We start from the raw sequence: 17,867 nt of genomic DNA on the forward strand, positions 1-17,867 counted from the left end.
AACGTGTAGAATACCCAGTAAGTAAGCATCATCAATCTCTCTCTCCCCTCTCTCACTCAAACACGCACGCACGCACGCACACACACACACACGCACACACGCAATATACGCGCACGCACACAAACGAGAAAGTATAAGGATGGTGACGTATACCTCAATGACGTTCAGGCATGTAAACAATATGAGCTGCTTGTCCAAAAAGCATCCAGAGAAACTGTCATTGTCTTTTAGATCCTGGAAACGATTCATCCAGTCCTGAGCATGATGCCGTCTCAGAAAGGCCCACCAGCTTTCAATTCGCTGATTGTGATTACTAGACCCAGTAATAAAACAGTTAGTGACGTTATGATCCGTACTCCATCGCAAGAATCTTTGCATGTCTGCCATTGTGACATTTTCTGTTCCCAGATCGGAGCGAATCTGGGAAGGTGTCCCAAGCCTCTTTTCAACTTCTGCTATGAAATACCCAGCAATGATTTTGGGATCACTGTTTGTTGAAAAGGCATGAAGCCAAATCATAGCTCTCGAAAAACCATCAATGGCTCCATTTATACAGATTCCAAAGGGCTTCAGTTTGTCGTAGGAGTCGACGTGCCACATGAAATTTGGTCCAGGATTAACATACATCCGTCGGATTAGACGATTTTTGCGTCGTTGCTCAACACCATAAGGATCTAGATATTTAAGCAAATGACGGACAGTACTCTGAGTGACAACATAACCCGCTTGAATGCAATTCAGGTGGTGTAGTTTGTATCCATGGAGCCTCCCGTGTCCCTCGAGCTGATCAATAAGAAATGCAGCCACTTCCATCGGATCAGACTCATTCTTCCTCCTGTACAGCCCCATGTGTTTTAGGTTCCTTCTCAGTGTCCGCATGCTGATAACAACATTGTCCAAGCTGATCAGTAGCTGCAAAATTTCCCCATGTCTCAATCCAAGCATAAAATAAAACTTGATTAACTGAGTTAAACGAGACATTTTCTCACGCTCTAATCGCACCAGGTTAACGTAGCCTAAACAATTACGTTTTCACGTAATAACGTGATAATTATATTGTACAAACGTGATATTATATTGTAAGAACGTGAAAAGTATATTGTACAAACGTGATATTATATTGTACAAACGTGATATTATATTGTAAGAACGTGAAAAGTATATTGTACAAACGTGATATTATATTGTACAAACTATTATATTGTACAAACGTGATATTATATTGTACAAACGTGATATTATATTGTAAGAACGTGAAAAGTATATTGTACAAACGTGATATTATATTGTAAGAACGTGATATTATATTGTACAAATGGATATTATATTGTACAAACGTGAAAAGTATATTGTACAAACGTGATATTATATTGTAAGAACGTGAAAAGTATATTGTAAGAACGTGATATTATATTGTAAGAACGTGATAAGTATATTGTAAGAACGTGATATTATATTGTAAGAACGTGATATTATATTGTACAAACGTGATATTATATTGTACGAACGTGAAAAGTATATTGTACAAACGTGATAAAGCTAAGTTTTTTTTTTACCTGGGTGGCAGCTCTACGCTTCCGTAATATCACTTTTGTTTTCTTTGTAACAAAATACTGTTGAAAAACCAAACAGAACTAAATTGTGTAGATGGTTCAAGCATGTTGAAAAAATTTTTTTAATCAAGTTCTCTTACATAGAAAAAGTAAATTAAATAGCTACTAGGGATGCTCATTTCGGTTAATTTTGCTAACCGACAACCGCCGCTCATTAATCGGTTATTAATGGTTAACTGGTCAGATTACTAGGCTATTAATTTTATATTAAACAAATTGACGTGTCTATTTTGTGTCTGACACATTCAATATTGCATTTTAAAATACTGATTTATTTTTATATGCTAGCATATTAATAACAGAACAGAACAACAGAGCATCTTCACGCATCTGCAGTGTTTAAACAGAAGAGCAGAATAATCTAAATAAAATGAATAAAATAAATAAGACTGCCCTAAATTATTTTTATTTAAATAATTTATATTACAAAACGAAAATACTGACTGATTCTTTTTAATAACCAGCATAGGCTGTTTTTTTCCAATCATATATTTTTGTCTTCCGTCAAATAAAAATCGCAGACTTCCTCAAATTGCCCGCTCCACGGAAAATATGCATTTATTTAATGCCCCGCTGTTATTATTATAATAACAAAACTTTTTACATTTTTAACAGAAATCATTATTTTAAAGATTATGTCTTGCTATATGGTTATTTCTCTCCCTCGCGGTTCAAGTGCGCGCTGTGTGATGAAAAGACAACAACGAGCGCATATGTTGACTTTTTGTAAACAGTTTTGTTGTTTAAATATGATATTGCATTAATGTGCATACATGCTTTATAAGCTGTAAAATAAAAAGTAAAGCCTATTTGTTGCGTTTATTACGCAGATCCAGGTCAACATCAGCACTGGTTAGCATCACCACGTCTGTATCAAACAGCAATATTCTTCTTCCATTTTGCTTCAAATGTGTCTGTATGCATGGGTTATACGTTATCGTCCTGTAAGTTATGCCTTGCAGTTGAACAAGGGGCCGGAGACAAGGCGCACCTCACTGCCTTTATGTTGACAAGAAAAAAAGAAGAAGGAAGCGCGGTCCTCATATAAAATGACTGAATCAGCTGGGTATCGATTGTGCAAAAGTGTTGCTGTCTGTGTTGTTACAATTGTAATATTTATTACTATTGTGATATTCAAGATTTGTACATTCATCTAGCTCTGGATAACTTAAAACAGTGATTAGACCTTCAGAGCGGCATTAATGCGTCCTGAAGTAAAGCGAAACGGCTATAAACTCCAGCAAGATAGAGTGATTATATACAGAGCCATATACCTGTATCTATAAATAAACTATGATTATAGAAACTGTGTTCATCTTAACTAAAAGCTTTGTCCTGTTTCCTGGCCTCACGCATCGCGCACCTGTCAGTCAGCACGTAACGTTAACTCCCAAAGGGTTAAACAGAAAGCGCAGAGCACGGTTACAGAAAAGTTTCCTCTGCAGGGGAGTCGGGCATCTGGTGAACGCCCATCCCTCTCTGCGCAGCCACATTAACAACAATGCTTTGACAGCATTGGCAATATTTCAGCCGTTGTCTGTTGTCAAGCGGGGTTACGTTGGTTTTGTTTTTGATATTCCTGACACATTCAGACGGTCCCTTACTAAGAGCTCCGTGCGAGCTCTCCCGGTTAAACGCGTATTGCGAGGGCTTAAACGGAGCAGTGCTCATAATGTCGAGCGAAAAAAAGTGTTCCCCTTCGGGGGGAACTTCAGCACTATAAGTGGATTTGATTGTAAAATCCACGCATTGGGAGGTTCGGTTCAGAAGCTACTCGTCTGAAAGAGTATTGAACGGGCCAATTAAGAATGAATTGGCAGCGCAAGCCTGCGCAGGTGAGCGGCATGAGCAATCAACTGAGTATATAAGCTCACCTGGCGCCAGCAGACGCTATCCTTTTTCGCTTCAGAGACTTTCTGATCGAGTCGATGAGGGTTCCTCCTGCTGTGACCAGCGATTCTGAGCGAACGAGAGCATTCTCCTGGTCCAGAGTGTGTACACGCAGTGGCAGACGGTCGAGCTGGGTTTCTCCCTTGCCTGGCGTTCTTTGGGTCCGGTCCTCCAGAGCGGTGCGTATAAAGTTGCAAACTTCACAGAAAGAGCAACACAGTCGTGCAGCACGTCCTTATCAGGACGGCGCTCCGACTGTGCGTTTCTGGATGCGGTGGTTTCCTGTCCTCGGATGATGGGCGCGGGCACTGCGTTACATGTCTGGGGGTCCAGCATGTTAATGCGCTGCTCGCGGGCAGTTCATGTCGTCATTGCGATGCCATGACTGTTGCGCAAGATCGCGGTTAGCCTTTGCAAAAGGGCGAACCACCCCAGTTGTCCCCTGCTCTGCAGCGGGCACTCGGGCAGATCTGAGGGTTTCAGCGAGAGATAATCCGTCGCCCACGGGCCCGCGGACCTCCCGCTCCTCTAAGCGCTCCATCCAAGCTTCGGGCGGGGGAAGCGATCCGTCTAACAGATGGTAGCCCTTACGCCCGATGACACCGGAGACCAGATGTCCACCGCGGCATCGGAGGGTGGGCTTTTATTGTCCGATGATGATCCAGACCCGCTCGCCCCCTTCGGGCTGGTGAGCGCTGTCACTACGGATCCTGAAACGGACATGTTAGCCGTGCTTTCCCGGGCTGCTTCGGACCGACTAGAGGGGCGTTCCCTTCTTCCCGGAGGTGCACAGTAGGCTCACGCGGTCTTGTAAAGCACTTTTTTCTGCTCGTGCTGCGTGTTCCTCCACCCTAACCACTCTTGACGGTGAAACAGCCAGGGGGTATGTGGCGATTCCTCAGGTTGAGTGCGCGATGGCGGTAAATCCGAGCGGCGCCTCTTCTTGGCGGGGTCCGCCTCGTCTCCCATCCAAAGCCTGTAAGTTATCTACCTCCCTCGGAGCTAGAGCTTACATAGCTGCGGGCCAGGCTGCTTCCGCCTTGCATGCGATAGCCACCTACCAGCGCTACCAAGCGCAGGCGCTGGCCGAGCTGCACGAGGGTGGGTCCAATCCAGGCTTACGAGCTTCGCACCGCCGCCGACTTGGCTCTTCGGACTACTGAGTCCGCTGCGTGTGCGTTGGGGAGGACGATGTCCACATTAGTGGTCCAGGAGCGCCACCCCTGGCTGATATGCGCAAAGTCGATAAAGTCCGCTTTCTTGACTTCCCCATATCCCCAGCCAGGTTCGGCGACACTGTCTGTGAATTCACCCAGGAATTCAAGGCGGTGAGAGAGCAGTTGGTGGGTGATGTTTTATCGGCGGTCCGTAGCCCGCTCCGCCCGCCGTGCCATTCATACCTGCTCCTCGCCGAAGGCGCCCGCCTACGAGAGCTGCTCCGCCCCCGCACACGCCTCTGGCGAAGCGAGCGCGTCGGGCACCTCGGAAGCAGGCAGCCCCCCTGCCCAGAACGCCGCTAAGTCCGGCAACGGACCGCGAAGCGCCCCTGGGACAGGCCATCTGGAGAAGAGGGAACTTGCTCTTTCCCCGCTGGAGGGCGGGGCCCTATTTCCAACGGCACTTTTTACTGCCATGAAAACATTATGAAAGGGCACTTTTCACTTCCCCAGATGTGACAGCTCGAAATCTGCCAGTCTGGGACGCTATGCTTTCTAGCTTGCAGATTCGGTGCGTTTCGCCAGTGGCTCACGAGCGCTGGGAGGACGGTCTCCTTTCTCCCACCCCTCGAGCCTCCCCTCCGGAGCTCGGGTTTGGAGTAAGAGCAAATATCTCACCTCCAGCTTTTCCGTGGGACCCGCGAGCTTCCCGGATCAGCACACCCACTCCGCGCTGCCCCACTGCTGGTACGTCAGCGATTGTAGCGATGAGTCCATTAGCGAGAGCTCTGCCTGCCTGGTTAGCGCGGGCCAGCTCTTCGCGGTGGCTCATACGCACAATCAGACTCGGCTATGCGATTCAGTTCGCGAAACGGCCCCCCAAGTCACGGGTGTGTATTCACCAGGGTCAGCCCCCTGTCCGCCCCTTGTCTTCGCCCTCCTGGGATGCAATCGAGCCGCTCCCTCCAGCCGAGATGGAGAGCGGGTTTTACAGCCCACGCTTCATCGTGTCCAAAAAGAGCGGTGGGTCACGGCCAATCCTAGATCTGCGCGTTTTGAACCGCTGCCTGCACAAGCTGCCGTTCAGAATGCTCACGCAGAAGCGCATCCTCCGGTGCGTTCGTCCTCTGGGTTGGTCTGCAGCATTAGACCTGATGGACGCGTATTTCCATGTCTCCACTCTTCCTCGCCACCGACAGTTTCTGCGGTTGCGTTTGAAGGTCGAGCTTGGCAATACAAAGCCCTCCCCTTCGGGCTCTCTCTGTCTCTCTGTCTTCGGCTCGCGGGCATCTGCATACTCAATTCTTTACGACTGGCTGATTTTTGCCCTCTCTCGGAGCAGTTGATTATGCACAGAGACAAAGTGCTCTGGCACTTCCACCTGTGGGGGTTTCAGGTCAACCGAGAAAAGAGCAAACTCGCCTCCGTGCAGAGGATCTCTTCTCTCGGGCTGGAGCTGGACTCGGTCACCATGGCAGCGCGCCTCTCCGGAGAGCGCGCTCAGCTGATGCTGTACTGTCTGAGAGAGCTCGACAGTAAAATAGTGGTCCCACTGAAACTATTTCAGAGGCTCCTGGGGCATATGGCATCCGCAGCCGCTTCATGCCGCTCGGATTATTCTATATGAGACCACTTCAGCACTGGCTTCACGATCGAGTCCCCAGACGCGCATGGCACGCGCGCGCACACCGAGTCTCTGTTACTGCGCTGTGTCGCCGCGCCCTCAGCCCTTGGAGCGACCCCTCGTTCCTACAGGCCTGGGTGTCTCTAGAACAGGCGTCCAGTCTTGTTGTCGTTTCAGCAGACACTTCCAACACGGGCTGGGGGGCTGTGCGTTGCGGGCATGCGGCTGCGGACCTGTGGAAAGGTACCCAGTTGCATTGGCATATCGCCTGGAGCTGTTGGCAGTGTTCCTCGCTCTCCACCGTTTTTTTCCGGTGCTGGAGCGGCAACACGTGCTGGTCAGGACGGACAGTACGGCGGCGGTGGCGTATATCAGCCGTATAGGGGGTATGCGCTCTCGCCGCATGTCTCAGCTCGCCCGCCGTCTGCTCCTCTGGAGTCATCCGCGGCTGAAATCGCTGCACGCCATTCATATTCAGGCAAGCTCAACCGTGCAGCCGATGCGCTCTCACGGCAGCCTTGCGTCCTGGAGAATGGAGACTCCACCCCGAGTCTGTTCAGCTGATATGGGCGCGATTCGGGGAAGCCCAGATCGATCTGTTGCTTCCCCCGAGATCGCTCATTGCCAGTTGTTCTTTCCCTGACCGAGTGCTCTCGGCACGGATGCACTGGCTTACAGCTGGCCTCGGGGCACGCGCAAATACGCGTTTCCCCCAGTGAGCCTGCTCGCGCAGTTACTGTGCAAGGTCAGGAAGAGGACGAGGAACAGGTTGCTGGTTGCGCCCCTCTGGCTCAACCGGACCTGGATGTCAGAGCTCTCCCTCGCGATAGCCCTCCCCTGGCAGTCCCTTCGAGAGAGCACCTACTCTCTCAGGGACAGGGCACCACCTGGCACCCTCGCCCATCTTTGAAGAGATTTTAGACGCGAGGAAGACTTAGGTAACCTCCGATCGCGGTGGCTAATACCGTCACTCGGGCTAGAGCCCCCTCCCCGAGCGCGCCTATGCCCTGACGTGGAGTCTATTCACTGAATGGTGTGTCTCTCGCTGAGAAGACCCCCGTAATTTGCCAGATCAGCGTTGTGCTTTCTTTACGCCGAGAGAAGTTGGAGAGCAGGCTGTCGCCCTCCACACTCAAGGTTACGTGGCTGCCATCTCTGCTCTCATAACGCGGTGGCTGGCAGCACCGTGGGAACGCATAACCTCATCATCCGGTTCCTCAGGGGCGTTAAGCGAATTAATCCACCCCGCCCCCTCTCATGCCCTCTTAGGATCTCGCCCTCGCTACACAAGCCGCGTCAGATCCCTTCGATCCTCGACTCAGTATCTTTCTGTCCCTGAAGACAGCTCTGCTGGTCGCGTTGATATCGATTAGAGGGTCGGGGACCCGGAGGCATTTTTCGGTCAGTGACTCGTGCCTGTAATTGGGCTGGCTTCTCTCACGTCCTGAGACCCCGCCCGCGATATGTGCCCAAGGTTCCTACCACTCCGTTTTAATACGAGGTAGTGAGCCTGCAAGCGCTGCCCTCGGAGGAGGCAGACCCAGCCCTTCTTATGGTCCAGTTCGCGTTTTGCGTATTATCCGGACCGCACTCAGAGTTTAGATCATCTGAGCAGCTCTTCGTCTGTTATAGCGGTCGGCAGCAGGGAAGTGCCGTACCGAAATAAGTTCCCACTAGATTGTGGATGCCTTTCTTTCACTATCAGAGCCGAGATGAGCCGCGTCCCCCGAGAGCTAACAGACTTCTGTAGAGCTGCGGGCTGGGTGACACCCAACACATTTGCAAGGTTTTACAATCTGCGAGTGGAGCCGGTTTCCTCAAGGGTATTAGGTAACCCTTGGTGATTGAGGAAACAATTCGGTAGGGTGTTGAAACACGCTTGCTGCGCCATTTTCCCTAACACGGAGATACGTGCGCCTTTTTATCTGTCAGTAAAGTTCCCCGTCAGGTGAGCCCTGCAGATTCCTCCGTGGCCCCCAGCACTGACTCAGCGGAGGAGTCACTTGCTGGCCCACTACGTTGTAGGTCTGCACGCTGGTCAGCCCGCGTTTTGGGTTAAGGTGCCTGCTATGCGCGATCCCCACTAGGCGATCCCATATGCTTATTCCGCCACGGTTAAGTCCCCCCCCTGGGCGGACCCGTGTCTTCCCTCCCCGCTAACCACTCTTTTGCTATGCGTACTCCCCCTTTTTAGGGCTAGTCCATATGTAAATTCTGCCATCTATCCCCCCTTGGGTAACGGATGGCCTCCGCAGCGTCCTCCCTATCGGGATTGCACGCTTCCCAACGTACTGTCGTATTTTCCTAGAATTATCTAGATGCTCACGACTTCCCAAAAAATATATATAAATCCGTAAAACTTCTGTTGAAGTAGGATAAATTAGGGCCAGGGACACGTTGGAGGACCGCGCCCCCCATGATGTGGGTGCGTCACGCTTGCTTGACTATCTCCTCATCGGGGGTGTTGGTAAGGTGCAGTCATTATGGCGCTTTCAATGGGCTCCCAATGCGTGGATTTTACAATCAAATCCACTTATAGTGCTGAAGTTCCCCCCGAAGGGGAACGTTCGAGGTTACTAAAGTAACCCTTCGTTCCCCGAGGAGGGGAACGGAAGCACTATACTCCGTCGCCATAATGACTGTCCCTTAGCTGTTGAAAGTCTCTTCAGCTTAAAAAGGATAGCGTCTGCTGGCGCCAGGTGAGCTTATATACTCAGTTGATTGCTCATGCCGCTCACCTGCGCAGGCTTGCGCTGCCAATTCATTCTTAATTGGCCCGTTCAATACTCTTTCAGACGAGTAGCTTCTGAACCGAACCTCCCAATGCGTGGATTTTACAATCAAATCCACTTATAGTGCTTCCGTTCCCCTCCTCGGGGAACGAAGGGTTACTTTAGTAACCTCGAACGTTTCCTCACGTTCTTCTTCAACAAGCTCAACTTTTGCAGGCACGGGTGACGTTATTGGAAAGGTAGTCACGGGGTGTGTCGCGATTCTCCCTTATCACACACGATTTCGATTTCATATCGTGTATCGTTACAGCCCTAATATATATATATATATATATATATATATATATATATATATATATATATATATATATGTAGAGGACAAACTAGCCAGACAGTAGTGTGTGAATTGTGGATTAAATAAAAATAAAAAAAGGCTATATTTGTTTTTGTTTTTTGTCATTAATGTTTTAATAGACTTTATTACACTCACAAAATGACGTTTGTTGTTTTTTTCAAGCTTCTTATTTCACTTGAGCTTAAACAACACAATTCTTGTTTTTTTTTTTTTTGGAACAACTTATGTTCAATCCACTTACATTTTTAAATAAAAATAAGTTACCTAATTCCTTCATGCTGTCTCAACACAAACCGATTGTGTGGAGCGCAGCATTATTTACAGTGTAGGTAGAACTGTAGTCTGAGATACGAACGAAAGCAAGTGATACATCAAAGTTTTGATTTAAAAATGGTGTCATGTTTGGTATCATTTTAAATGTCTCTGCGTAATTGGTAAAATGGTCTTAATTTCACTGTAATATTTCACTTGTATATGTTGATTTGGTTTTTGGCTTTGATAAGATCTTTGCCAGATGCTCCCCCTCCTTAGAGATGATTTACTCCTCAAATTAACCAGGCAAGGGTCTCGGAGACCCTTTTATTGTCTTAAATGTATGGCTGTTTGTTCTAAGTTGAGTATTTAAGGTAAATTTGTACAAATAAAATTGGGATCTTGTAGGCAAGACACCCCGTTGGAGCATCTCTGAGACTTATGCTGCATCATACTTCTCTGTTAAGGTAAGCATCTCTAGCTCTTTGATTTATCAATGAGTAATGGATGTTGTATTTTTGCAGTATCATCTCTTAATTGGCTTTTCGATTGTTTTATTATGTAACTGGTCTAGTACAATTTTACCTGACAAATAAAATGTTGTTTTAATTCATCGTGAATTTTCCTGAAATATTTTTATATCCAGTAGATTAAGTGGAGTCTTGCGCTACCGGTATATGACTTTTGATTTAAAGACACATTTGACTGTTCGGAGCAGTGTGGCACGACAGCATGGAGATCTTTAATCATCTAATCACTGAAAGTAGCAAGGGGCATGGACTTGGCTAAATTTTCTATACTTTTAGGAATGAGTGAGCAGTTTGCAACCAGCCTATTTGAATATTAGTTAATCCTGCACCCTTTGACTTATTTTAGAGTGTAGACATACTGTCCTTGAAAGGACATAAAAACCCGGGGTGTCTGGTCCCTAATGAATGTATAACTGAAGAGTAAGGGAACATATATAAATTAAAACTCTAAATTAAGTCCTAAATGATGAATGTGATCAGTTCTTACAATTACCTGACAAAATTCAAAGCTAAAAAATAAATATAAATAATATAAATAAATTCTAACAAATAACAAAATTATTTTCAGAGGCACTAGAAAAGGCTTACATGTATTTAACCTTCGACCATGCTGTTAGTTTTGTCATGGGCTAATAGATGGACTTCTACGCTATACCAGATAAAAGATGGCTTAATTTGTGCTCAGATTTTTGTAACAATAACATTATGCATGTATACGTAAAAGCAATTGCATTTAAAGTTGAAGTTTTAAAAAAGAAAAAAATATATCAATATTGAATCAATGTGAGTATTTTTAATGCTGGGTAATGAATAAATTATCAACATTTATTTAATATAAGTAATTTTAACAATGGCAAGTTATTGAATCATCAATATTAAATAAATGTAAGTTTTTTTTCAATGTTGGGAAAGTGGAAAATTATCAACATTTACTTAATATCTGTATTTTCAACATAGGTAAATTATTGAATTATCAGCACTGATTCACTGGAATTAATTTCAATGTTAAGAAATCTGTAAATTATCAACATTTATTCAATGTAAGTATTTTCAACAAAAGTAAATAACCAAAACATCAACATTAATTCAATGTAAGTATTTCCAATGTTACGAAATGAGTAAATTATCAACATTGGTTAAATTTAGGGGCGAGGCAGTGGTGCGGTACTGCTGTCGCCTCACAGTAAGAAGATCGCTGGGTCGCTCTTTCGAACCTCGGCTCAAATTGGTGTATCTTCTCTGGTTTCCCCCACAGTCCAAAGACTTGTGGTACAGGTGAATTGGGTAGGCTAAATTGTCTGTAATGGATGAGTGTGTATGTGAATGTGTGTGGATATTTCCCAGAGATGGGTTGCGGCTGGAAGGGCATCCGCTGCGTAAAAACTTGCTGGATAAGTTGGCGGTTCATTCCGCTGTGGCGACCCCGGATTAATAAAGGGACTAAGCCGACAAGAAAATGAATGAATGAATGGTTCAATTTAGGTATTTACAACAATGGTAAGTGATTAAATTATCAATGTTGATTCCAAATATAAATTAATGCTGAATATTCAACCTCAACCAAAATGATGATTCTGATAGAATTTTAACAGTAAATCAATGCCTGTCTGCTATCTGGGACACATTGATTTCTTATTTGAGAGTGCATTTTGTTTTATTATTTGATCATTTGATTTATTATTTGGGTAGTTGTTTGAAAATTTCGATTTATTATTAAATGTTTAGACATATACGTACATAACCATTAAATACAAATTAAAAGTTCACATGTGAGAAGCGTTCCTTTTGTAGGGTGAACTAGGTAAATGTGAGATGAAATTTCATATTAAAAGCAGTTGTGGGTGTACTCACACTAAGCATGTACTTACACTAGGCCATCTGAACCATGTATTACATTTTGTATAGGCCTTTAGCATTTGTTGATTTTAATTTAGTTTTAATTTATTTTCAGAAAAGTTTAAAGAATGCAAAATTAAACATTTCATTGACAGATATTTAAAATAAACTAACCATACAAATTTAAATTTTGGTTTTGAATGCTATTCAATGAATATCTGAGAACAGACAAACCATTTAAACACATTTAAATACATCACTCTAATTTATTTTAACCAGAAACTGGCAAATGACTCACAAAATAAATATAGAGATAAAAAAAACTATCAAACATAAAACAAAACAGGGCTACATAAATGTTTATTTTTCTTATTGTAACTGAGAAGCAAGGAAAGTAAGAATTAATGATTACAAACAAGTTTGTTTATGATAGATTTAAGATGTTTATGTTTTATTTAATGTAAATATATTCTGGTTGCTATATTTTTGAAGACTCTCAAAATATATAAAAAATATATTTAAATTATTATATATCATATCATTTTAAAAGTAAAACAGACACAGATTGGATTGGTGTGTTTAAAAAGAAAAGGCCTTAATAATAAGTACCTGAACAAAGTAATGGCTTCACTGCAGAATAAATCTCATACAGAATCATTCCCCTAATAGAGCTATCCTTTTGTCTGTTTGAAGCCAAGGGTATTATTTAATAAGAGCAAGTGACGTGGAAAAAGATTTTATTTGGACATGAGGTGGGCAGTCCATCATGTGATGACTCTAAGAGATGCTGTTGTTGTAGTTTATACAGTCACCAAACGAGGAGGAATTCTGTTAGGAATGAAACAAAGAGACTCTTTCATGGCATGATTTGCCATGCATTATGATCATTTAAAAAAGGTCATGAGAAAAGGGCTCACATGCTTATCTTTAGTCATGCCCTTATGAATCATGTGATCTTGTTTCTGAGAAGGTTATACACAAAGCTGTTGCTATCATTTAGGCTCATTTTTGCAAACTGTCTTCCTTGGTTTTAAATTGATAACAGTACGGCTTGTGGGAAGAAAAAGCTTCTTTTTTTTTCTGAAACAACGCTACTATTCACCATTAATATAGAGACAAAGAATGCAACAACGCTACATTTTATGTGAGACATTTTATTTTACATTTAAGATCCATATGTAATTTTGTTTCATCCTTAAAGATAATAGTAAAACCAGATCACATATCTGAATCCTACAAGACAAACAAACATTTCAAACCAAACAACAACACCATTAATAATAAAAGTGAAATTGTGTTGATTTAATCATAACTAGTTGATTTAATTATAGGGCATGTGATGATCAGCCTAAATGAAATAATTAAGCTACTAAACTATTTTATTGGTAAATGTGAGTAAACTACAGCAGTTAAAATAAACTAGCAAATTATAATAAATCTACATAAGTTATTAATCTTATTTTTTGTCAAAATTTTAAAATCAAAAGCTGTATATATTAAGATTAGTTGCTCATTATATCATTGTTAGTACTTAATGCTGTAACTGAGACTAGGACATGGACAGAAAAAATAACTGCAAATAGTGTAATCAGTGATTTACACTGTCATATGTTTTTCTACCTTTACAGTAAAAAATAATTTATTTGCAACAAATTTAGGATACAAATCTTACATAATAGATGGACAACAGAACAAAAATTGAAATACTATAGACAAGATTTTTAAAAGAAGCTGAACAGCACAGCGGGATTTATAACACACGATTAAGAAATAGGCAACATGCTCAAGGCTTCGAGACATGGAGATTAGCATGTAGACTACTCAAATCCCTTGCTGCACCCATGCAATAAGCTTGTTGACTTGAAATGTCCTTTTGGGCAACTACTTATTTTTTCACTTAAAACAAGCATTGTTGTTATAATAATTTGCTTTAAAGACATTAGGATATTTTTAAAATGTCCAGAGAACTGTACATGTGATGTGCATTTAAGAGATTACAGTCAAATGTGGTCTAACATTTCTATTTTGTTCCTAAAGCATAAATGTATGAATAAAAGTTAAATGTGTGAAACAAAAGACTTTTGTTTTAACCTTCTCATAACAGCTCAGTCTTAAACATGATCATTATTCATCTGTAGATGCTGAATGTTAATTCAAATGAATTAAAAAAAACAAACTACTACTCAAATGCTTGCATAGAAATCATGACATGACACATCATGAATATAAAGGGGAGTCCATATGTGCTTATGAAAATTGCAAGCTGATCAATAGTTTTAGATCTCTTTATGAAACATTATCAATAAATGTACACCTGTCAGCATCTTTCTCATGAAAACTTGGCATTATCAAGACAGCATAACTTGTCATGAATATGCTATAAACATGATATATCAGATATCAAAGATGATAAACAAACTACTTTAAATTTACATTAATTTAAATATATCAATATTAATATACAATTTTATGGAACAAAATCAATGACAAAAGTCTTGAATTAAAAAGCTTGTTGAATAGCACAAACTGAAAAAAATAATACACCGTATTAACAAGTTCTTGCATTTTAATGACTTGAATTCCAGGGTTTGTATTTGTAGGTCCTGAAATTTAACATAGCTGTTTATTTAAGCTGTGAATTTTTCAATGAAAAATATTTCAAACATGTTTTCATACTTAAAAATTAAATAATTCATATTCAATTTCCAGATTTCACTTACGAAATATTCAATACCCTTTAAAAATACAATGTATAATATTCAAAATGTCATTTTCAGTTCATTTTATTTCAGTTCAAATATTCGCTTCCATAAATTCAGTGGCTCAAATTCGACTGTTCAAATTCAACATTACATCATCAACATACAACTGCAGGAAAAGCAATAGATTGCAGATTGAAGATCGTCAGCTGCTCTAGCTTTCACCAGCAGGTGGAGATGGAATAATGTAAGATTTTTAACCCAGTAAACATGCGAGAAAAAAGCTAATAAAGGCACAAAAGTAGTATTTAATATTAATATCAATGCCTTGGACATTATATATGATAAAAAGTATGAGTAAAATGAGTAAATGAGGTTTTAGTCATCTATTTAATTGCCCTTATGTAACGGAAGCCAGCTGGTGATCGCGTAAAGCTCACTCCTTGGATCCAGGGACAGACATTCTGCAATCTGTAGCATCCTCAGAGCATTTGTCTTCCATGCCGGTATCGCCGGCTCGCTCCCTGCTCGGACCGGTGCGGTTACACATAAACCATCTTTTGATGAATATGATGTTACACATTCTCTATCTTTATTAACTCTTTCTTCCATAGACGTGAAGTATTATTTTGACAGCTAAAGAATACAAACATAAGAGAAACAGGAGAGGAAATCTTATAATAATACAAAATAGATAAACGAGGAACAATTAAGAACGAAGATATTCAAAACCAACAGTTAAACAAAAACCAAAAGTAACAAAACAGTTTTTTCAATAAGTCATCTGTGATTCTAAATTAATATTTCTATTTTCTCTTATTTTTTTCTAGGTTTTGGGGTTCTGCCATGGTTAAACATTTGCAAAATATCTTTAGTTTGTCCAAATTATTATTTTATTGTTATGTAGCCTATAAGCGAGAAAAAAGTATTAACGCAAAAGTGGCAATGTTGCAGCCAATTATAAGTAATCAAATGAGTCGCCTGTGGTTTGATAATAGGGCCATCATAACTGACTTTAATTATTTTTCAGTATAAAATAAGAAATTCCTTCTCTGAACAGTTTTTATTGTAGTCTAATAACTTTTCAGCGACCAGTTGTATTTTATGATTAGCAATGTTGATCTTTTTTGCAGTTATTACACATCTAAACTTAATTAAACTGGATTGAATTTAATATAGTTGTCACTTCAGCTAGTTTCATAAGATTAATGTTTAAAATGTGTGGTTTAACATACATGGTTGAGTGGTTCGTGCAAAGCAGCTCAGTGTTCATCATCATGGGGTTATTACTGAGCTTTATTCGCCATCCACTGGAGAGAATGTATTTGCTCATTTATTCTATTAACTCTTTTCTGCAAGTCTGTTTTATGATATCACAAAGTCAAACCATTATGTTTTTATTTTATATTTTGAGATGATCATATTTAAATAAACAATTGCTAGGGTAGCTAATAGTTTCTTTTTTCTTGTTTTTTTTTTTTTTTTAAATCAGTAGCCTATAAAATTATAATTTTTGCTTGACATAGTTATTGGTTTAGGATTCTCGATGCATTTTTGCTAAATGAGTGTTGGATAGTCATAAGCTTACACTAGTTAAATCAATTATATTATCAGAAATGACAGATATAAGAAAGCCATTAATATTCATCACTCTTTTTACAATTATACAAGCAACATTTTGAGCCAACGTCAGCTCCACTTTCGGAAATGGTAAACAGTGAGGTGTTATTCATATAAACCCAAGCCATGTCATGATTAATATAATAATCGAAACACTCTTGTAGGCTATATTCTTATGCTTGGCCAAATGTCACGACTTTCACTTTCACTTTACATAATTATGCACAAGCCCAGATATCATCTGAAACTTCAGAAGAATTCCCATCATATATTGGCAGCCATCCAGCATCTCTTAACCAGTTTGATGTGCGGCGCTGGCTCTGACCGGCCACCGGAGCTCGTGGCCACTCATTCGACTTTGTCGTGTGCAAGCCGCAAAGCACAGGTATGAAAATGCCAATCATTTCCTTCATTCATCAATTCATTAATTTTCCTTCTGCTTAGTCTCTATTCTAGAGGAAAAACTATTAATCTGGACAAACTAAAGACATTTTGCAAACGTTTAACCGTGGCATAAAATAAATGTCATAAAATAATAATATTAACAATCATAATAATAATTTAAATAATGAAAATATATAACCTATCCCAATCCTGACATATCTGCGTTTAAATAATAACTGAAGACGCTCCTTTAATGCATTCGCATGTTATGTTAAATTATTTTAAATTACACGCCCCATCCTTACCCAACCTTAAATCATACCTGAACTCTCTGTTTTTACAGTTCCAAGTAACTGTTTTGTGTGACATTCTCATAAAATCTCTCTGGTTTTGAATATCTTTGTACTTAATTGTTCCTCTGCAATGTTTATCTAACTTGTATTATTATAAGATTTCCTCTCCTGTTTCTCTTACGTTTGTATTCTTTAGCTGTCAAAATAATACTTCACGTCTATGGAAGAAAGAGTTAATAAAGATAGAGAATGTGTAACATCATATTCATCAAAAGATGGTTTATGTGTAACCACACCAGTCCGAGCAGGGAGCGAGCCGGCGATACCGGCATGGGAGACAAATGCTCCGAAGATGCAACAGATTGCAGAACGTCTGTCCCTGGATCCAAGGAGTGAAGTTTACGCAATCACCAGCTGGCTTCCGTTACATAAGGGCAAAAAATAGATGACTAAAATCTCATTTACTCATTTTACTCATACTTTTTATCATATATAATGTCCAAGGCATTGATATTAATATTAAATACTACTTTTGTGCCTTTATTAGCTTTTTTCTCGCATGTTTACTGGGTTAAAAATCTTACATTATTCCATCTCCACCTGCTGGTGAAAGCTAGAGCAGCTGGCGATCTTCAATCTGCAATCTATTGCTTTTCCTGCAGTTCCCGGATGTAATGTTGAATTTGAACAGTCGAATTTAAGCCTCTTATTTTATGGAAACGAATATTTGAACTGAAATAAAATGAACTGAAAATTACCTTTTGAATATTATACATTGTATTTTTTAAGGGTATTGAATATTTTGTAAGTGAAATCTGGAAATTGAATATGAATTATTGAATTTTAAGTATCAAAACGTGTTTGAAATATTTTTCATTGAAA

General features: G+C 41.0%; 1 protein-coding gene across 5 annotated transcripts in view; it reads right to left on the bottom strand.

Moving 5' to 3' along the window:
• ednrba (endothelin receptor Ba) overlaps window positions 1-17,867 on the bottom strand; it is a 29,938-nt gene that overhangs the window by 1,966 nt on the left and 10,105 nt on the right. The window contains exon 1 of one of the 5 annotated variants that reach the window (XM_068222575.2): window positions 154-6,585. The exons of the other annotated variants lie outside the window; for them this stretch is intronic. Within the exon in view, the coding sequence (XP_068078676.2) occupies window positions 154-981 (828 nt within the window). The 5' untranslated portion in view covers window positions 982-6,585. Of the gene's footprint in view, window positions 1-153; window positions 6,586-17,867 lie in introns of those variants that run through there. 5 annotated transcript variants of the gene reach the window in all.

This window comes from Danio rerio, chromosome 1 (assembly GCF_049306965.1).
Source record: "Danio rerio strain Tuebingen ecotype United States chromosome 1, GRCz12tu, whole genome shotgun sequence".
Lineage (NCBI taxonomy): Eukaryota > Metazoa > Chordata > Actinopteri > Cypriniformes > Danionidae > Danio > Danio rerio.